Raw genomic sequence first — 23,761 nt, forward strand, 5'->3', positions numbered from 1 at the left:
TCTGCTCAAAAACAAGTTGGTGAGTTGTTGTTACTTATATCTTTAAGTTGGGGTTCACAACAAGGGACAATAGTTCTGATAACTCTTATTTCTTTGTATTGAAATGCGGGAAAGCAGTGAAATTCGGTCATTAGCGAAAGCTAGCGGCTAACTGATGCTAGCGGCTAACTGATGCTAGCGGAGCTGCTTGTTACAGCTACTAGAGTAGCCATTAGCATATCAATGCTAACTCAAAATTGTGGTCGCAACATTAGCTGACATTTCATAGCGGCGTTACAGTTGTGTCAATTCAACAAATTGCAGAAGTAAGGATTAAAAGTTATTACAATATAAAATTATAAATTCAAAAATCTGAATTCAGAGTTGAGCAAACTCAAAAACAAAACTTAAAATATTTAGTTTAATTGTCCAACTTAAAATTTCATTGAATTTTGTTGCCTTGAAATGCTTAGTTCACCCAACTTTTCTTTTTTTGTAGTGCAGAAGTTTACATACACTATATAAAAAGACACATATGCTTTTTTTCTCACTGTCTGACATGAAATCAGACAATCACTTTTCATGTTTTAGGTCCGTTAGGATTACCAAAATTATTTCTATTTGCTAAATGCCAGAATAACGAGAAAAGGATTTTTTTAGACAATTTTTTATTACTTTCTTCAAAGTCAGAAGTTTACATACACTAACATTATTATGCCTTGAAACCATTTGGGAAAGCCCAGATGATGCTGGCATGTCTTTGGACGCTTCTGATTGGTTCATTGACAACATTAGAGTTAATTGGAGACACACCTGTGGATGTATTTTAAGGCACACCTGAAACACACTGCTTCTTTGTGTGACATCATGGGAAAGTCAAAATAAATCAGCCAAGATATCAGGAAGATAATTGTGGGCTTGCACAAGTCTGGTTCATCCTTGGGTGAATTTCCAGATGCCTGAAGGTTCCACATTCATCTGTTCAAATAATTATACCCAAGTATAAACACCATGGGAATGTCCAGCCATCATAGCGCTCAGGAAGGAGACGGGTTCTGTGTCCCAGAGATGAACGTGCTTTGGTCCAAAATGTGCATATCAACCCAAGAACAAAAGCTAAAGACCTTGTGAAGATGCTGGCTGAAGCTGGTAAGAGTGTGTTATTATCCACAGTGAAACGAGTCCTGAGACATGGGCTGAAAGGCCACTCTGCCAGGAAGAAGCCATTACTCCAAAAGAAACATAAAACAGCCAGATAACAGTTTGCAAATGCACACAGGGACAAAGACCTTATTTTTTTGAGAAATGTCCTGTAATCACACCAACACATCTTGCGACGATAGGATTGGTCAGCGTGGTGCCTTAGTTCTTGTCATCACATTGGGTCTTCTTGTCACCTTTGGAAAGAAGCAAAACACGGAACTTTTATTTTGACAGGACTTTTATTTTCCCGCATCCGGTCTGTCCGCCGTCATATTAATAAATGAGAAAACGAATTAAAAAGATTAAAAAGGGAGCAAACTTCTTCGTCAGGAGAACTGTATTGGGCATGGGTACTATCGGGAGGATTTTGGCCCATACAAGCACTTGACAATAAGTTGATAATGTCCTCATTGGTCAGTGTTGCTGCCACAAGGTTCCCAGCTGACTGACTCATGCTCACTTATTGCGGCAGCAAAATACAAGATGGCAGTGCCTTGATGACGTCAGTCAAGTTTCATTCCATATATTCAAGAATTCATTCAATATATTCAAAGTTTCATTCCATATATTCAAGGTTCATTCAATATATTCAAGAATTCATTCAATATATTCAAGGTTCATTCCATATATTCAAGAATTCATTCAATATATTCAAGGTTCATTCCATATATATATATATATATATATATATATATATATATATATATACAGTATATATATATAATATGGTTTTGAATTAATATCCTTCCTTCCTGCCTTTGCTGGAAACGTTTCTTCTCTGACTCCATAGCGCTACTAGTGCTCAAAAGCTTCACATGGCACCTTTAAATAATTCACATAGATGCATTTATATAAAAAAAAAATAATTACTCCTGTCCCTGCATGAAAGGCTGAAGAGACGACCCTCTCAGCTTCTAACGGTCAGCTTGTTTAGCTAGCTCAACACTGACATTGCAGTTTGGTGTTTTACATCATGCTGCAGGTCATCTCTTGGTTACAGCAGCTCTCTCTCTCCCTCACACTCCTCCACAGCTGAGTGACAAAAGTCTCTCCTGAGTGAAATCATGCGTTTCCCTCCTGCCTTCATCTCAAATGGCCATTCGACCAGTCTTGCAGGTCATTATTTGCTGCTGTGTGCCACAGAGATGAAAAGTGTACTTTGTGTGCTTGCTCGCACACTTTAAGCCTTTCAGTGCAAAATAAGTTGTTATGTTTCAACTAGAGCATTATTAATAATCTTGGGTTAAGATGCAGAGCTAGAAGGAAAAAAAATACTGTTTGGAGGCCTGAATGGAATGCCCTCTATTTTTTATGAGTGTTGGTGCTGCTTGCGTGTGTTTGTGTATTTGTGCGCATGCATGTAAGTTTGTATTTGTAGGGTCAACCCTTTTATCCTCGTCTTTCAGGAGAGAGTGCGTGAGTGTTTGTGTGTTTCTGCATTCTCCGCAGGGACTATTTCAGTTGAGGGCAAAGAACACAGAGAAACTTTGAAAGAGCTTTTATGTACTTTTGAGTGAAATGATCCTAAGAAAGGCTTTTTATTTAAAAAAAACAACTTTTTATTCAGGCTTCCACATCCAGAAGGGCACTTACTCAATTACCAAGCTCCCTTCCTCCCTTTCTACATCCATCAATCCCTCCTCTATTCTTAGGCCTGCATCTGTGTTGTGTGTGGAGGCATTGCCACGGGCTAAGAGCATTAGCTTGGTAGTAGAGCAATGTAGGGCATGTCAGTGAGTATACAGTGAGTCAGCCATTTGTAACCACTTTTTGACCATGTTGTAAGGCTTTAAAAGATCATGCAACCCGAAAAAAGACAACATGTGTGATTACTAATGTTGACTGAAGTTTATTGGCCTCGTATTTTTTTCTCCCGAGTGATAATATTTGACTCTTAAAATTGTTCAAAAAGACCAAAAAAAAAACTTCCTTTGATTTCACACATTGGCTAAGGTAAAATAGGGCATATACAGATAAGGCTGATACTGTATGACAAGCTAACTGAATGAGAGGTAAACTCATTCTGTCGCCCTCACTTTCGCATCTCGGCTCTCTTTTAACTGCAGCCTTGTCACTCAGTAGCCTGAAAGGCAAGACCTCACACAGGTTTGACAGATAAAAGTCTCCTCACTTCATTGCTGTTTGACATTTTTGCCTCCCAGAAAAGTTTCTCTCTCTCTCTCTCTCCTCCTCCCTTTCTTTCTCTCCTTCCATCTCGCAAACGCACACACACAGACATATACTCCCCTCGATGTGAGTCCATCTCCTCTCCTCCTGTCCATCTGCCAGGCAAAATGGAGCCTCAGACAAAGGAGACGGAGGCTAACTCAGTGATCTGAATCAAATGGCAAGAGGAGGAGGGTAGCAGAGGGAAAGACGAGTGATGGGTGCCAGAGAAGGAGCATGGGAGACGTGGGAGACGGAGGGGTTGGATGGTGAAGGGAGGCATGAGGGGCTAGATGTGAATTTTTTCTGACAGTTTGAAGTCTCCTCTGAGCTGACCCTCTCCCTGCTGGGAGCTATGTCTCCTGGATGTGGGCGGTGTGAGGCAGGATGGAGAAAAGGAGATATAAGAAGGAGCAATGAACTGTGATCATGGAAATGCCATTGTGAATGCAGTAGTACCAGCAGTGATCAATAGTAAGCATATAAATCTGAAGCACAAACTCTTGCAGGAATCTGTCAGTGTTGAATTTCCAAAGTTAGGTTAATACCACCATCACTCAGTGCCAAGCAGCATTATTGGACACAGTGTTACAAGCCATCACTTGAAGTGTGGTGACACACAAGACACATCTGCTGTCTGGGCCATTTTAAAATTTCATGTACTGAAAAAAATAGGGTATTGATTTGTAAGTAGTAACACTCCGACAGGGCAGACTGGACAAACACGGTGACAAGTGACTTCCAGTGACTTGAGGGTTGAGAAAGAAAAACAAGATAAAGAGGACAGATCATTGGTTTAAATGTCTGGGGAGAATGCTGAGTGTCTGTAAGAGGACAAGAAATAAGTGGAAGAATGTGTCATCGTCTGATGGTTGGCCTTCACACCATTCTGGATCAGTGTGAACATAAATGTATGATGCAATTCATTCAAAAACAAAATTATGACTCAAAACAAGATCAATTAACCCTCTATGGTACGCATTATGATGCCAGTTAGGAAACAAAAATGTTTGCAGTGTCTTTATTTTTTTCTTAAAATAGACTAAATTAACCAACCTGGTCTCACGGGAATCTGTGAAATGGCCACGGATTCGCTTAACTCAAAATCCGTGGAATAGCCACGGAATCGCTCAAATTTCCGTGAAACTGACACGGATTTCGCTACAATTCAAGTTAATGACAGTCATATCCCGTGGCTATTCCAACATACAAAGTGATTATGTGATTATATTTTTGTTTCTGTAAGCTGAAAAGGTGTCTAGTTTTTAGTTTTCTAGTATTTTAAAATAAGAAATATCATAAACATAACTTCCATAAACGCCCAATGTAACATATATGTCATATCACAGATCTTTGACATTTAGGGGTAGTATTTTTTTTATTAAAACATCATAAATGTGTTCTATGTGGTCCACTTGGTCTGTGGTATATCCCCCATCATTTTCCTTTAAGGGTTCTTATGGGTTAAAACCCATTTTTATTCACTGGCTTTTAACTCAACATGAACCTTTGCTCTGTTTTATTTTTTGTTTTTATTTGTTCTTTGTGGTTTTTTAAAATGAAGATTCATTTTAAAATTGAGATTCATTTTAAAACCCAATTTTATTTACTGTTTTTTTTTTACCCAGCATGAGACTCGCTTTGTTTAGTTGTTTTTGCTTGTTCTTTGTTTTTATTGTTGCTCTGTCCTGCCATGTACAGCACTTTGTCTTAAAGGGCTCCATAAATAAAGTTGATTTGATTTGAAGTTACTTTCTTCTCAAATATGAGTTTTCTGCTTTTCACTGTTTATCTTTGTAAATAAAATAATTTTTGTAATTTTGAGTTGGCCAAACAAAACAAGCAATTTAAAGACATCACTTTGGTCTCTGGAAAATGCTGCTGATCTATTTGAGGCCTCTTGTCAAATTAGTTTGTAATTGGAAAAATAATCGACAGGTGAAAATAAGCATTTTTAGTTGTAATTTACTTGAGAAAGTGATGGAGGATGAAGAGCTCCTCCCCCCAGGAGGAGCTGCACATCTGGAATTCGTTGCTTAGACCAGCTGTTTTTACCATCACCAACAAGCTTTTCTAGAGCTTTCCTTTGCATTTTTGGACAAACTTCACTCTGGACATACTATACTATGGTGTTGTTTTTTTTATTTTTTCCATTTTTCCAAACAAAACAGCTATTTAAAGACAGCACTTTGGTCTCTGGTAAATGGTGCTGATCTCTTTGCGACCTTTTTTCAAATTAGTTTGTAATTGGAAAAATAATCGACAGACAAGTTGATGGTGAAAATAAGCATTTTTAGTTGTTCCTTAATTACTTAAAGTGATGGAGCATGGCAGGCCGAAAGGTTAACAGCAATGGTAAAATTACCTCTTGTGATATTGATGTCTCAGATACACTTAGAAGGAATTTATTAAAATTTGCTGCAAAAGTCCACTTGGTTTTAAAGATGACCTCAAAAAAAGAGAGAAAAATAAATAAACATACAGTATATATATATTTTTTTTATCAAAAGTCTCTTTTTTTTAATGCTGAATTAGTGAAACTAATCTTGAAAATGTGGTAAATGTATAGATCTTCTGTGTTGCCTGAATGAAGATTAGAATTTGTTTTTTTTTTGCAGTAATATCCATATTTGAAGCATTGTCTACTGTGTTTCCCACTATCAGTTTTATTGGCCAGGCATGTGAACATATTCAAGAAGTTTCATTTTATTAGACGAGTCAGTCGAGTCAAATTAAATTGATTTATATATAATTATATCACAAATCAATCATTTGCATCAGGGGGCTTGATGATCCGTACAGCAAGCGACAGCCTCTTTCCTTCAACCTGGTCTCACAGGAATCAGTGGAATAGCCACAGATTCGCTTAACTCAGAATCACTCAAATTTCCGTGAAACTGACACGGATTTCGCTACAATGCAAGTTAATGACATAGTCATATCCCGTGGCTATTCCAACATACAAAGTGATTATGTACATTCACTGAGTGAATATTTAGAAAATAAAACATATGTTTCTTGCTAGAAATGTGATCAAAATCCATTTTTATGCAGAAACTAAGTCAAAATATTGATTTTTTCACTAAAAATGAGAGAATTGTCCACCATGTTTTTTGTTCTGACCGCCGGAACCTTGAAAGTCACGTGACTTAGAACAAACCAATAGGAAAAAATATCCATGGAATAGCCACGGGATATGACTGTCATTAACTTGCATTGTAGCGAAATCCGTGTCAGTTTCACGGAAATTTGAGTGATTCCGTGGCTATTCAACGGATTTTGAGTTAAGCGAATCTGTGACTATTTCACGGATTCCTGTGAGACCAGGTTCCTTTCCTTAGAGCCGCGACTCGACTGAGGAATCCCATGTTTTGATCTCATCCTTCTCTCTCTTCAACGAGCTGCCAGTCTGCCACATCTTGTTGTCCAGGAGGTGAGAAGGGTTGTCCAAGATGGTTTTGATTTTGTCCCTCATTCTCTTGTCCAACTGCCCCCACACTGTCCATCTCACCAAGCTCGCCCTCCTTAACAACTTGTTGACTGCTGACCTCCCAGTTCAGCACACTACGGCACAGAACAGAGCCCTGACTGCTGCAGCGAGCCAACTGTTTGATCTTATTCAATGATTTTATACTTTTTTCTCGACATACTGTACTATGACTTTTATCTTTTCAGGTTTTTTTTCTTGATTACGTTGGACAAACTATTACCATGATCAGTGTGCTGTTCTAAAGTATTTTTAGGCATTTTGGACAAACTTCACTTTGACCATTTTTTTAAAAATATACTATACCTTTTTTTTTACTATGAAAACATTTTGGACATCCTATAATATGGTGTTTTTTGGTTATTTCTGGAACAATTATACCATGACATGCATCAACAAACTCTAATAAGGCAAATGTTAATACTGATGTGAGAAATGCACCAAAGTGACTGAGAAAAACTGTATACTATTACCATGATCAAAGTGGTACTTTAAAGTGTTTTTTTTGACATTTTTGGACAAACTTCAATGTAACCATTTTTAAAAACTTTTTTCGACATACTATGACTCTTTTCTCTATTTTTCCACATATGATAATGTGTGCCTTCTTTTCAATTTTTAGATAAAGTACAATATGCTGTTTTCTTGATCATTTTGGTCATACGATCCTCTTGCCATGATCAACTTACTACTTTTTTCGACATACTATAGTATGACTTTTTTGATTTAAAAAACATTTGTGCATACTATAACACAGTGTTTTTCTTCTTTTTTTTAATCATTTCTTGACACACTATACTATTACCATGATGCTTCTGTATTTCTTTTTGCATTTTTGGACCTACTATAATATAGAGTTGTTCTAATTGCTTTTACAAAGTGAGTTTTAGGCAATTCTGGCATCTTGTAAACTGAGTGATGACACAGACAACACCGAGCACTTTATTGAACATCCACCTGCAGAAAAATAGACAAGTACACCAATTTCTCTTCAGACAGAATTAGCTCAGGTAAGGAGGGAATCACTGTCTGCTTTGTCTCATCTCCATAATGTTTATGCATCCTGAAGTAGGTTTAAATGCAAAATGAGCCATAATTATGTTGAACTCCTGCTGACAAGTGATCTGTCACAGAATTAGAAACATATCTGTGTGTAGCATGAAGAAATCGGGTCGGCAGAGAAATGAGAACCTGTGTGGGCCTGGCTCATCTCTCACACTCTGACAGGGCTACTTACCTGGAGGTTGTAAAAATAAAAACCAGGATAAGATAAATAAGTAATACCTGCCACATACACACAACTATAACCCTCAGCTCATTAGCTGAACACACTTTCCGTATCTCATTTCTAGTTCCAGCATCCCAACCAAGACAGATCTCTCACCCTTGGTACAAAGCGCAATTACACCAGACCAGACAAATATAGCACGGGGATATAATCTTTCTGAATCACCTGGAAAGTCAAGAAGATAAAAAAGCCACCCTTCTTTATTGCTGAAATGCTGGAGCCTTGTAAGGAACGGAACTAGGTTGGCCTCTTTCAGCATGTTTACTTGCAGCCAAGTACAAATTAACCTCCCAAGATCAACAATAAACCTAATTAGAGTTGTGTTCTGCAGCACACATCTCTAAACACAGATCACAGCTTGTTGAGAGATGAATCTCCATCTGTCTGCCTGCACACTGGGAGGAGGAGAGACTCGGAGAAGATCAGTCACAAGATTCGCAGAATGAAGCCTGGTGTGTTTCTGTGGGTGCGTGCACACAAAGAGAGAGAGCGAGAGAGAGAGGCCCTCGTGGCCACAGGGTTACTTCCCCGTGTCAGCCTTTATTTCGTGACGTCATGCTGCAGCAGGGAAGTGGGACATGGCACATGCAGGGGAAACACGGCGTTGGATTTGAGCATGTTTTGGGGGGAGTGTAATGCTAAGAGGCTAGGACAGGAACAGCTCCGCTCTGCTATTTGACACTCACTCCTGGGACCGAGGCAGACAGACAGGGAGGAACACAAGTCTGTGGAAACAAGAGTCAATACATCTCACACAGTAAAGTGCACACATACCGTTTAATTTCCCCCTAGTATTGCTGTACTTAAATAAAATACGCTCTCACATTTTATTATAAATTATAAACTCAGATCAGGCAAATGCTTGTCTTTGACTGCCTGCAAGAGATGGATTTCATGGAAAATGTTTCCCTGGTTTATTTTTTTAAATCCTTTCAGTATCAAATAATAAACAAATTATTGAATTTCTATGCTTCCTCTCCTTGTTCAACAACTTGGTGAGAGGAAATGTGCATTGACAGGGGAGATTTTAAGGTCTGAAAAATGATTAAAAAGGGCAATTTTTAGTGGATATGTATTTTCTGACTCTGCAGTAATTTCCCTAAGCTGCCGTTGGACATGACAGCATTATCACTTTGCCTTTGACACTGTGCAAGATAAAGCAGTGGGGGCACCAAGGTCCAAATATGTTGCTTTTATAGGTAGGAGCTGTCCCATTCATCATGTGCTTACAGCCAGAGCTCTGTGTAATCCCTGTCCATAAGTCAGCGCGGGGCAGGTATCTTCTGCCCTTCCAGACTAGACTGAAGATGTAATTTCATACCTGTGCATTCGGAAAAACAAAAGGTTTTGACTTTTGAAAACAAACAAAAAAAGAAGTTGATAAAGAAATGCAATACACAAGGACAAAGGATCTTTCAGAAATCAGTTTATATAACAAAGTGGTTATTATTTAGTATCATATTCCATTACATATTCTATGGAAGGACAGTGTGCATAACCATTTTGTTTTTTCATGTTCTTAAGGATACAAATAAACTTAAAATGTTACAAATATAAATGTTTTTTTAAGACAATAAAACATACTCAATGACAACAAGGAGGGTAGGCAGGGATATGGCAGCTTACACATCATGGTCGGACAGGGTTTGTCAACAGTTAGGAACGCTGTTTGTTGATTCAGCCGCAATTGGTCTTCCACAAATCAATAGTAAGCGCTCGCAAAGTAGGAAAGAAGTGGATATGTGGCAGCTGGAACTATTTACCAACAGAAATACTTTGCAAATAGTTCACTCTGCTAGTGGCAATGTCGTATTCAAACATCCCAGACAACTCTTCCCCTGCCGGAGCAGATTAGTGTGAGGTAAAGTGCACACTCTGTGAGTGTAAGTTAGATTGCAAACTTTTCACTTAATTAAAGCGCTTGCTTGCCACTCATCACCACAAAAATGGCACCTTCTGAATTTTTTTTTTTTTTGATAAATCTTTCATACCCCTGCCTCCTCTTTCTTACAATTAGCATGAGAACAAGTCATATCACCAGTTCAGGTTTGTTAGTCACAAGCTAAAAAGACAATGGGATGATCGGCCCAAACACATGGAGGCCAGTTTTTCACACTAAAATGATGGAACAATTCAGGTTCTTTGACCTGAAACTCTCCTGCTATTTTCTATATAAACACATAGTTCTGATTATTCTAAAAGGAGCGGGGACACAACAATTACTCACAGGGATGATGGGAATGTTGTCGTTGTAGAAGTTTCTCACAAAATTGAAAGTTGTTTTCACTGTACCGGCTTTTTGTTTTTAAGAAAATGTCACTTGTTTTCTATGTTTCCAGCCATTTGATCTCTTCAAACCTTGAGTTTCATGATGTGTTTTTTTCTTTTTTTACTTTTGGGTTTAATCAAGTTAATAGTTATCACTGTTGCAAGAAAGATGATTGATGTGAAACTTCTACAATTGCCAACACTATAACTCTTTGCTCATTCTGTTCTACAATGGCATCATGACAAAATATCGTTTTTAAAACTCCAAATAAATTACATCATACGAAAGTAGTTTGAGTGTTTTAAGATAAGAAATACCACATGACTATCATTTTGCAATCACATCAAAACCTCCTACTTCAAATTACATTTTTTTTTTACCTCAAACAATTGTTAAGATAAAATGTAAAAAGAAATCTAGTCTTTTAACGTCTTTACAGTTTTTCTTAATTTTTGAGAAAAAGATACCTGTACTCCCTTTGACATACAAAACAAACTAAAAAAAATAAAATCCATTATTGTTTGGTGAGAACTGTTTTCCTCCCCAAATGAAATAAAACTTGGCACATATGGAAAAAAAAAAAATCTCATCTGATTTAATAATTAAAAAAAGGTTTTCACTCAAATTGTCAACCACAAACCGCAGCTTGTTTTGGCATGTACACTATCCAATTAGAAGCTGGAAAAACAACAAATGTCCCAGCAGACACTGATGTTGCTACCTTACTGTACAGGTGTGGTCGTGTTGAGGACAGAGGGTGAGCTGCGATTAGAAAAAAAATGAAATCACTGCCTGTGATGTCACATTTCTGTCCCTGCTGTATACAACACACCTTTAAAAACTCCTATGCACGCTGAATCCCTTATGTGGAAACCTCATTCTCTATGCTTCCTCTGTCGGAGTGCTCCAACCTTATATTCGCAGGAGAATTATTGTCTTCTTAAATATGCAAACTTCTCTGAGCATTGTGGATGCACCTTGAGCCGAGATGATGTGTAAAATTGCATTTTTAGAAGCATGCAGGCTGGGAGAGGAGGCATCATGAAACAGACACATCACAAGCAGCACTGGCAGATTGTTTAAATGAAAAATCTCCATCTATTCAGCCCAGGAGTCAAGCACACTGAATCCTATTTTGCCTGGGTTCCTGTTCCGATTACTGAGCTGGCATGTCGCTCACACACACACAAACACACTCCCCCAAACGCACAAAGCCTAAAGCAGAGTTATGGTATTACTAAAGTAACGCATGTTATGGTAAAAAGGGTCACTTATGCCATTAGTGCTGGGGAATTGGAGGGCGTTTGGAGACTCACTTGCTAAGACAAGCATCATCTTGTCTTCTGTGCCCCTCAGTCGATTATTCTGCTTGTGCCCACTCTCCATGTGGATTCAGTGGTTGTTTTTAGTAGCATCTGCTTACAGTTTAGGGCAGTGAGGGGACAGGGCCGCCCTAGGCATGAATATATGAATAAATAGTCCACGTGAAGAAACTGTGTGACAGTGGGTCCTTACAGAGGAACAAAGCTTGCAGCAAAGTTTCAACTATTTTCTACACGAACACCAAACATCAGGTGTTTGTTTCGATGCTGAAAGCTTCATCACTATGAATAAAATACGTCCTGTGGTTCGTGTCGGCCTAAAGACATTTTCTGTCTGTTCTACAATACAAATTTAACCATTAAAATCTCAGCTGTTATTTTTTAAAACCCTGTTTATATTAATTGCACGTCTGTTTTAAACACTAAAATGTGGTTAACAAAATGTGTTTAGATGACACTTTCTTTAGCTTGTTTTTTTTTTTCTACAGAGCAAATTTTGATGTGTCCTCTTTCAAAAAGGTTGAAAAAAAAGTAAAATCTGCTGGGAATTTGAAGTAACTTTTCAACATTTGTCTCCTAACAGATATCATTTCTGTCTTCCTTTTCAGAGCCTTCACATAAAGAAAAATTGAAATAGATTGAAATAGATTAATATCAAATACTTTTGTACAAATGAACCTTCCCCCACAGAAAACCTGTGTGACTGCAGGAAAGGTTAAAGGGTCGTGTTCGCTCCTCTCGGCAGTTATATGCATTTAGAAATGTGTCAGTCTCTCACAATAACAGCAAAAGCGACCTTGGTACAGAGATCAGCACCCGAAGGCATTGGTTAGATATTACACAACTAAAAATAAAATGCATCCTGTCAAAATGGAGATTACAGTTTCAAGATCCATGAGTCACATGCTCTGAAATATTGTTGCAGACAGGGGCAGCTCTTGTGGCTTTGTGGGATATGTAATGAAATTAAATGATTCATGTGGACTCTTTTTACATTTACTATTAAAACTGTCTTGGTGTTGGTTGAATGGGGGATTGACAGAAACAAACAACAACATTTGAAGCAACCACTCCTTCTTCTGTGAAGAGTTCAGAGTCTTGTTGAAGAAAACAATTCCTGGCTCGCCAACACGGGTGTTCAATCTTCTTCTTCTTCTTCTTTTTAAAGGACAGCTGGCCCGCTGCCCTTTCGCTGAATGTACTGTGTGTGTGGTATGTTTTTCAGGATAAGTGTTCATTATGCCGCAGTGCTTCTTAGTAGAATGTCTTCTGTTAAAACACTGCATGTTTCATGTCAAAAGTGTTTGTGAACTGTAGTATTTTGATTTAAAAAAAAAAAAAAAAAAGGATTAGTAGAATTCTTCTAGACTTGCATGAATCAAAATGGAACTTTCAAGCAAAGAAAACCTTTCTTTTTATACAGCAGCAGCCTTAAAATTTAGATTTTTTTTTCTTTTGATTAATCAAAATCATCTGGAGAGGACATGAACATTAGAGTGATGAGAAAGTGTTGAATAAATATGTAAGGCGTCAGAAGAACAGCATGAAAAATAATGTCTCTGATGTACTGCGGATGCTTCAGTTCTGAGTGGTTTCTTTAGGCATTTTTGTTCCATACTTGGTGCTATGTGTGTGTGTGTGTGAGTGTGTGTGTGTGTGTGTGCACTGAGGGGTGGTCCGTCCCGCCTTCAGATGTATTCCAGGTCTCCACTTCGCAGGCCTCTTTGGCACTTATCTAGCGTCTTGTGGTAGGCGCGGGAGATCATCGAGCTTGGTGATTTGCGTTGTGGCGTGAACGAGACCTTTCCAGGACTGCGCGGCGGTTGTCTGTGCAAGGAAAAAAAAAAAACCAACAACAAAGAATCAGAGAGTGAGACTGAGAAAGAACAAGAAAGTGTTGTTACATTGATCCATACTGGCACGCAGGAGCTCAGCTAAATGAAAGAGTGTATAGAAAAACTAAGGGAGGCAGAGAAAAGAGATGGAGGTGGAGAGAAGAAACAACATGAAGCAAATCCAGGCTGATTGAGAGGCGAGCAGCAGGGGAGGACACAGAAACAGAAGAAGCTGCTGGAGTTGAGGTGCTTGTGTCTGGTGTCATAGTAACTCCATTCAGATCCTGATTCAGGCTTCCACTCAAGAGCCCCTTGACTGTTCTCAGAAGCAGCATATGCAGAGAAGACAAAGTCAATGCACGCACGCGGGGACACACACAAACAAACAAACAAACAAACAAACAAGTGAAGGCTGAAGAGTAATAGCACTGCAGTACAGACAGAGTCCCTGTGCTTTACCTTTCATACAGTCATTCAGAAAGATTCTGTATCAGAAAGATTCTGTAACATGTCAGGACACCAAACTATAATGTGAAGCAATGATAACGAACATTAAAACACAAGTTAAAAATGAAAGTTTAAAGAGGCTGCTGTACACCGAGGACAAGATGCATAAACAACGAAATCGCACGGAAACCATGCACACACTTTTTCCCACACAGACTGGTATTTATAAAGGGAGAATGTGTGGTGAGAATGTGTGCACGCCGCTTTAGCTGCGGGTGATATGATGAGGGGGAGATGGAATATAAGTTGAGAGATGAGTAACATTGTTTGAAGGTTGTTTGCCAACTCCACTGATTGTGCTGTAATTTTTGCACGCTGCGTGGCTATAAAATGTCAAAGGCACATTTATAAACCTCTTTTTATTTACGTTTCAGCCATCTTCTACCTGTAAATGATCGTGAGCGTTAGGAATGATTCATTGATCATCTGACGATAAATCATAATAATTATTGAGATTTGGTGATGGTTTGCAGAAACGTAAGAAATTATTGGTGCGGAAGCTGCAAACAGCCACGGCCATGCTGGATGACAGCTCTTCTGGCACGGCTCTGAAACCGTCCTTCAGGTTCTAAAGTTCTCAGGCATAGAGCACTTTGAAATTCATAAAATACTTAATTCAATACTTTTTAAGCTCACAATTATTTTCTTTCTTTAACCCCTGTGCCCTTTCTCTGCTATATTTTTCATTTAGAGGTGTAATTAGCTGCGGAGCTGGAAACCGCTTCATGCAAACAGAGTTCGAGGCCGTTTCTAGAACCGTTTATGGCTAACTGTGGGTGTGAAAATTAGGCTTTTGTATTTTTTTTTAGCTGTGAGTTTCATGCATCTGGCCTCTGGTGTTCAGTGGCAACGAAAGTTTCACTGCAGCATTTGTGGTCAGAAAGCACTTTGGGTTTCCTCCGTTGCCAGTTCTATGACAAAGTCATACAAACACTGCCTCCCATGCTATCCAACCATGTCTGCCCAGAAATGCCCATGGCATCCGCCGGGCAGCCAGGTGGCAGGTGGGGCTGGACAGAACCAGGAAGCATAGCCATGGAGATGACTACAGGCACACCCACACAGGACTCCCTGGTGTTTCCAAGCGTGCTGCCATCCACTATGCCCATTACTCAGTGCCAGCTGTAGGGTGCCAGGCGTCCCGGGCTGGGCGTTGTTTAATGGCACTCGCTCCATCCATCATGTCAGGTAATGAGCTGAGAGTGACTGTGATAGCTAGGAACGCGTACACAAACATGTGCGCAAACACACACAGACTTCCACCATCACAGTGAAGAACAGAAAGCACTCCTTCAGATTGGATACAAAGCATCACGCAGATGGTGCACAGGAGGAGAGAGGGAAGAGAAAGAGGGAGGGAAGGAAGGAACAGAAAGAGGAGCGAGAGGAAGACAGATCGAGGTGTGGAAAAAAAAAAGGAGTGCTCTGTATTTTCTGCTTCTCTCCGTTTAACATAAGTTAATATACAGCAGGTGAAGCTAACATGTTCTGGCAGCGTGTCCAAAAAACATCATCACTACTTATCCATGCACTCATTTTACATCCACAGGTTGTGCTTCAGCCTGTAAACAGGACTTACACAACCTCCATCCTTTCAAAAGAGACATTCAGAGTAGACAGAAAAGAATGGGGACAGAATATATGAAAAAAAGTAGATCATGCACTATCCATCCCTGCCAATCATTTGCAAGCCCAATTGCTGTAACCTCATTTCTGGGCAAGCAGTCCCCTTTAAACCTCAGTCTATCAGAGGAGCATGAAAAACAGAGCTGGGAGAATACAGACCCTCTGTCTCTAATGCGGGGTCATCTTAGGCTACATCTATTACTGTAAATAGGATGGGAAAAAAGGCAGCAGACAGGATCAAAGAAGACTACAGAGGAAAAAAAAGACTATAAATGAATTGGGGAAACAAGCGAAAATCATAAAAGCAAAACTGGAACGATCCACAAACAGATCTATAAAGATGACTACTGTGGGCTTTGAATACAGGCTGCACTGTTTTTTTTTCTAGCACAACAACATGAACACATTATATACAGGATAACCATAAATGTTTCAAAACATTTTATCATTTTTACTGAACACAACACTTTGGTTTGCATCGAATTATTTGATTGCAGTAAACTATAACCAGCTGTCATCTTGCCATCTGCCTGCTGCAACTATACAGTGTACTCCAAGTAGAGCTGTATAATAAGAGAAGCATGCATTTAAGAGTACAGTTGCAGCTGGCTTTGAAGTTGAAGAGTGAAACAATACAGACCATTAGTGTGACCACTTGTTGGAAACCTGTACAGAATCATGTATAGCAGGCTGATTTTTGAGGAAAAAACAAATGAAACGTTCCCTTTTTGAGGTTGCCTAAATACATGGGAAAGCTTTCGTCAAACACTTCACAAAACGGCAGAAAAACTTCCAGCAAAATGCATCTCCCATCAGAGGATCCTTGAACGGAGAGCTATTGGCTTCTCATAAAGACTTTTCTGTTCCTATCTTCAGGTGCATAAAAGCCCATCTTTTCCCACCCCACATCAATCTATCACAACAATTGAACAAACAGCAGCCATTTCTACTGGGAAAGAAGCATTACTACTCGCCTCTACTGAATTGAACGCTTCAAGCACACATACACACCCTTACACAGACAGGGAGGGAAACAAAGTGAGACTGGGGGATAGGAGGAGAGATCCACACAAAAGACAAACTCTACGGTTATTTGGAGCACTGATTGCAACTCTTTCTACTTGCATTGGTTTTGATGGCTTCTTTACCTGCTTCTCCCAGCGGCAACATCTTTCCGAGTTACAGTAGGCGCGCCACAGAGGAGCACAAGAACAGGAGAAGAAATTGACAAAAGAAGAGCAGGTATTCCATGTTACAGCAGGGAGATGTTGGCATACCAGAACTTAATTAAATGCTGGCACCGTTTCTCAAAATGTTACTAAATGCACTGAGGATTTCAATGAGGGTGTGCAGATGGAGGGGGAAGTCACTGACACACATTCACACACACACAAACACACACAGATTTCACCCCTCTGTTTCCAACACACACAAGCATATCCTTGCATGTATATCATGATGATCCCTGCCACAAGGGAGAGGCTCTGAATAAGACAAGGGTAATAGGAGGAGGAGAGGACGCCAAGATTACTAAACAGCTGAAGCAGAGGCCTTAAGCCGCCGCAGTCAACTCCAACCTTCTACCGACTGTTTGGAGGGCCTCCAGTGAGATGTCATTTCATGTTACGATAGAGACGCAGTTTCCCCAGTGGATTCCCCCAAAAGAGATTAAATATCATAATGACTTTTGTGTTACTGTCATCATTGGCTAATTACCCGGAATTACATCATGATAAGGCTCTATGATCTGTAAAAGAAAAGCTGCCAGTCATCTATCAAACGCTTTCAACGTGGGACACTTTGAGGGATTGCCTCCCAGTGGCCAGTATAAACAGGAAGACTTTAAGGGGGGATTATGCTATGTTAGTTAAATATCGTCTGGGCATCATCAGAACCTGGGCCAACATCTAAACACGGTGCTCGCATTCATCAAGGCTGCAGTAACAAGGTCAGGCTCACATAATCACCCATCATGGCTGCAGAAGGCAAGCAGGATGCATCATAAGGCCTGACTGGAGCTGCATCCATTCTAGCATATCTTAGGAAATCATGCCTCCACTGTCTTTTGTGCTAAACAATTAAACGACGACATGATTCCTCTGACATGTCGCAGCCTTTGTCTAATTCTCGCTCAGAGTGGCTGTGCACTTCATATTTTGATGAGATAAAACATAATAAAAGGTGATTAAATCTCTGCTCGCTGAGCATCACCATGTTGTGTTTGCTCCTCCGTGGAAGGGGAGAGCGTCTGCAGCACTAGCAGCAGCAGCAGCCGCAACCTTCTATCACCTCTTTTCATCTCCTGCACCTCCCTTCCCCCTTCCTCTCTGCCAGCCTCCAAGCTATAGAGTAATGGAACTCCCTACACAGAAACAAGATACGGTGTATAAATGGGATGCAGAGGGAGAGAAGCTATTTCTCCCAACTGAAAGTTATGGGCTGGGTATCGCAAAACTACAGTCGTGGCAAACACAGCCCCTCGTTCACTGGTAAGAGTAATCACCCCAAACAAGGAGCAGGGGAGGGGAGGAACTAGTGCAACCGGAGAAAAAGTTCAATTGTGGAGAGCTGGAGAAAAAGAAAGGGGGGAGTTGAGTGGGTGGTGGGTCAAGGAAAAAGAGTATCAGTAACAGTTTTCTATCTGCTGTAACCAGTCACTCACTGATTTATAACCAGAGGCTGAAAGGTAAACAAACCAGTGGTAGGTAGAAGATTAAAGGATGAAAAGACCTTTACTCTATTGCACTATTTGGGTTAGATATATTATTTTTTTTCTTTTTTTCTTTTTGGGTTTTAACAGAAAAATCTGGGATTATTTAAAACCATTTCCCCCCCCCCCGAGTTTTTATTTTTTAAATTTTTTTTTTAGCAGATTGATTTGGACCAATTTTCACTCAGAGTTTATGTCAACAAACTGTCAAAAATTGTTATTTTCCTGCTTTAAATGGACACCGTAATTGACAATACATACATTTCTGGATTTTGGTAACAAAAGCTAACGAAAAAAATGATTGAACTATGGAATGGTTGGATTGCAAGTTGAAATTTTAAAATCCAATTTTTTTGGGAGCCAATTTGAATCAGAATCAAATTTTTATCGTTTTAATTTTATTCCAATACGCATCCTAATTTTATGTTGAATTAATGCGTAAATGTTTTAAATATTGCTGCTTACTTACTTACTTACAAATTATGTATTATTTAATTTGCTGTGATCCCAGTTTAACTTACAAAAAAGCGCATACACACTACAATTGTTTTCTCTGCTTTCTGTTTCAGCTGATGCGTTAAAGTCAGAGTAGAGTTGACTTTTTATCTCATGTTTCATCTAATTTACTCTATCGATATATATCCAGTTTTTCCTCATTCTGCCACACAAACATTTTCACTTATCGATTTCCGATGTGTCCTAGAACGACTTTCACCAATTCCCCGGGTGGCCAGCGAGCCGACCTGTCTGTGAACACACGGATACATCTGTGCTCCTCATTATCACAACACAACAGGCCGTCTGGCTGCATTGTGTAACAATCTGTAAAAGTTTATGGAGAAACTTCTCTCCAACTTGTCTCCCAAGTTTAAATGTATATTATCGGTAGAAAGTTTTTTTTTTTTTTAAAGGAAGTATCACCTCAATGAGGGGAGTGAACAAATGTCAGGGGATCTCAGAGCGAGGGGGCTGCAATCCGGTGCTTGATATGTTTTGGTGTTTTTTCTCAGCATGCCACAGCAGGCAGAGGCGATCAGAATGGCATGACAGAGGGAAATGCCTAAGACAGGCCTGGATAAACATGCTGAGGCAAGATACTGAAATTCTCCCACTGTCTGTGCTTCTTACTCCCTTATGCGCCACACTGTCTGTCTCCCATTTTCCCCTTTTCAGTTTCTTCCACTTGCCCGCCCCTACTTTCCTCTTTTTAATCCCCTTTATTACTGACATTACCGCCAATGTTTACTACAAAAAGCCGACCACTTGTGATTTCTAAATACCCGGGAAGCACAGAAAAGCAATCTAAACACTGACAACTCATTTTAACTTGAAATGGACACTAAATCTCATAGTATTCAGATTAGGAATGCATGTGTACCAGTTCACGTTCCTGCTTGACAGTTTGTATACAGCATTCGGAGGCAGAGTGAGTTTAACTGACAGTCTGTTGAGATAAACAGTAATGAGGAGAGGTTCGCAGAGAGCAGGGTGGTCACAACACATGCAATCGGTTTTGACAGCACAGGGATGTGGTTAATCTTTCCATGCTTCTATCACCACTCTATCTCAGTGGGTACAGTGATGTGCATGCTTGGCAATACTGGTGACTGACCCAGATAGTGAATACAGCCATTCTTTCCCCACCAACAGCCCTCCATCCCTGCCTTCCATTTAACTTCCAGACTGTTTTTGACAAAACCGTTTGACGGCATCAAAAAAAGGCAAAAGGGCTGATTTTTTTGACGACCACCATGTTTATATGCCCCCCCTTCCCCTCCTTATTGCAACTAGCCCGATCTGTCCTTGTAGTGCTTTTACTGTCACACTGCACATAAATGCAGCCTATTTCTCTGTCAGGCTTCCACATATACACAGCATATAATGTGCACACATTCACTGACTACACCTTAACAACCCCAGTGAAAAGAGCCGGGGTCTGAAAGTAATGTTTCCTGACTGCTCGGCACAAAATATATTTGAGGACAGTAGGAAATCACTGCACATGTTCATATACAAATGTGAGGAAAGAAAAGCACCAGTTTATCTTCTCAGTGGGTAAGCTTTGACGGGTCTCCACCGGGGACAAAACAGCAGGAGAGAAGAAAAGAGGTTTTGCATGTGTTTGTGCACGTAAAAAACCAGTGTGTACTATATGCACTTTAAGCATGCGTGAATCTATGTGTGTGGAATCTATTTATTTTTTTAAATCTATCGTTCTCTTTGAAGCTCGGCTAACATTTGTTGGAGTTTTTTATTGAAAACAACAAGCCTGACAGAGCGCTGGTAGCTCAGATTCCTCATCGGGCCTCTAAGGTTCAGAAATCTCCTTAAAATATCTCTTCTGGACTTGATTCCTCAGTCACGGAACAATGCCTCTTTGCATTCTGGGATGCAGCGGAGGCACACACAGCCCAAATGAACAGCTATATGAAAACACTTTTGCGATCGATCAGTGCCTGAGGCAAAACTCCCATTCATGATTGTCCTCTCAGCAGTCATGTTTCAGGAGGCAGGCTTCAACCTAAGTATAACCACCAAAGAAAACAAATATCCTCAAGAGTAAATTCCTGAAACTGCTAAACATTACCCACCTGTTTGCCTGCTGTTTGAGTTTACTTTTCACTTTGACATTATCTCCTTACTTTGGCACAGCCCTTAAGTATACAGTGTAGCTTCGCTTAGAAGTCTAGTATTAGGATGAGCATCAGTACATTACGTGCTGTACAGGGAGCAGGAACACTTCCGATACATTTAATCATGAAACATGAACTCTAGGGCTGCCGCTAACAACTATTTCTGCAGTCAGTGAAACTGTTGATTATTTTTCAATTTGTAGATTTCTTTTTTGGTCTATAAAACATCAGATATTTTTAGATAATATTGTCCAGCTCAACAAATGTCATGTTTTGTCCCATCAGCATATGGGTTGGACAAACAACGATACCCTATAAATTCACTGTCTCATTTTAAATCTCTTCTTAAAACACACCTCTTCTCGTTGGCTTTTAACACCACGTAGAGTGTTGATTTTATGATTTTATGATTTTTAGTTTTTTATGATTTTTTTTTTAAATTTAATTTAATTTAATTTTTTTATTGTTTTCATGCATATTTTATTTTGTGCGGGCAGTACATTTTATTTTATTTATTTTTATCCCATTTTAATTTATTTAATTTATTTATTTTATCTTATTTTATCTTATTGCATCTTACTGTTCTATTGTTTACTACATGTCTTTGTATTGTGTTATGTTTTTATTGTTTGTGCAGCAATTTGGAAACCTTGTGTTTGCTAAAATTGTGCTATATAAATAAAGGGGATTGGATTGGATTGGGGAAATTCCCTATAAATTACCCTATAAATTCTTCAATATTCTTCTATTTCAATGTTAAAAAAACGGTCAATCCCTGATCCCTGACTGATCCTTGCACATGGGAACAAATGTGGAGGAACTGTTATTCTACCATGAAGTATGTAGGTGTTATTATAGATCACACTGCTGTTCTTGGCAAGAGTCTCCCTGCATAGCATTCATGGACCAGGATTGACTTAGTGTCCATGCTTGCGTGATGTCCTACCCCCTGACCGGAGGGATATCCTCTAATTAATGACCCGAGGCCAATGCCTAACCTTAACCGCTGGGCTGCTACACAGGGCCGGCCTGGCCAAGAAAAGCAGTGGCGTTCATAATCAGGTGTCAGTTTACATTCATACGTACATCGAGATTGAAGACTGAGGTCACATTGCTCAGCCCAGTCAAAAACCTCAAACTATTTAATAAAAAGAAAAAAGAAAAAAAGAAAATCAACATATTGTTACATTTGATAGTTTCTTGGTATTTCTTCGATTAACCCATTAAGGCCTGGAAAAAAAGCCTGGAAAATCTCTGGGCGATTTTGAAAGAACCCCCTAAAACCTGAAGTTTTTCTGGAAATTCAACAGAAGATTTTTCAGCCTCTGTAGCAGATAGAAATGAAATTCAAAAAGTATTTGAAAGCCTATACCCGTGGCTCTCATGAGAATTATTTGTTTAAACCTTCAATAAAGTTTTTTTTTTAAATCAACAAACTCAGTAAATGTTACATTTGACTGAATAAAAATCCTATGCATAATACTAATACATGCCCATTAGCAAGATGCAAACATGATATGACCATTGGAAGAAATAGACATAGTTGTCATTAGCCTACTGTAATAAAATAATAATTATCCTAATAATTATCATAATAATAATAATACATTTTATATATTGCACTTTTCAGGGTACTCAACGATGCATAAAGTAGCATAAGACAAACAGTCTTGATTTCTTATATCATCATCACAATCAATTATTATTATTATTAATAATAATAATAATAATAATAATAATAATATATTATTAATAATATTATTATTATCTCCAGAAGGCCACAAATCTGTCTGTTCTTCGGTGAAAATATGTCGTCTAAAACATATTCCTCATCCATAAATCCCGGTCAATTGGTTCCGAGGGTTCAAAGTCCGGATCAGCAATAAAATCATCGGCGCTGTTTTCATCAGATCTCTTCCGTCACTTACTGCTGAGCTCCTCCGCTCATAGATATATATACATATATATATATAGATATGCCTCTGCTATAGTCGTCTTCCTCCATGATTTCAAAGTTCTGGAAAAGTCCCATGTTGCACTGCGACACTCCCACATGTATTCTGATCATGATTCTGATACATTTCATTGGCCAAGAGACCGAAAATATGTGGAAAAAGACTACAAATACTACAAAACAACGTATCCGCTGTCCCAGCCTTAATGGTAGAATAACGCATCAGCGCTCCCGGTTTCAATGGTAGAAATGCGATAATGCTTTCCCGGCTTAAATGGGTTAATAGAGTAATCATTCTGGCTTTAATTAACGCCTTCATTTGCTCAACTCTACTTTCTGCATGTCAGGCCACTAGCAGTGTCAGAATATGTACACTAGACTGGAGCTTTTGATTTGGGGCTTCACCAGCAGCCTGAGACTTTGACCACAAGGCATGCAGGAGCCATGGAGAGCACAGATGGGGCCTGTAGCAGAGGCCTGGGCTTCACAGGCCTGAGCCAGGAGAGAGAGTCATCCATCAGGCCAAGGCGCTCTGGTGCCCAGGGGGGGTAGTCACTGACCCTATAAGACTGATTGGGCCTCAGTGGGAGGCCAGACCCCCTGACTACATGGACATCAGTGTCTGGCGTGCTCCACTGAGGCTTGATCTGAACCGGACCGAGCCAAAGCAGTGACCTGCTTCCGTTTGGATTCTGTGGAGGGAGTGATCTAGATCACACATAATGTTCTCCAAAAAGAGTCTAAACTTTAATAATTTACACATTAACTCAAACATATTTAGC

The 23,761-nt window shown here is 39.5% G+C and overlaps 1 protein-coding gene across 2 annotated transcripts in view; it reads right to left on the reverse strand.

Annotated features, from left to right (window-relative positions):
- Positions 1–12,326: 12,326 nt before the first annotated feature.
- diaph2 (diaphanous-related formin 2) overlaps positions 12,327–23,761 on the reverse strand; it is a 519,741-nt gene continuing 508,306 nt past the window's right edge. For both annotated transcript variants that reach the window (XM_059345604.1, XM_059345603.1), the window contains exon 30: positions 12,327–13,541. In XM_059345604.1, coding sequence (XP_059201587.1) covers positions 13,477–13,541 — 65 coding nt within the window. In that variant the 3' untranslated portion in view covers positions 12,327–13,476. The remainder of the gene's footprint in view (positions 13,542–23,761) is intronic.

This window comes from Centropristis striata, chromosome 12 (genome assembly GCF_030273125.1).
Source record: "Centropristis striata isolate RG_2023a ecotype Rhode Island chromosome 12, C.striata_1.0, whole genome shotgun sequence".
Lineage (NCBI taxonomy): Eukaryota > Metazoa > Chordata > Actinopteri > Perciformes > Serranidae > Centropristis > Centropristis striata.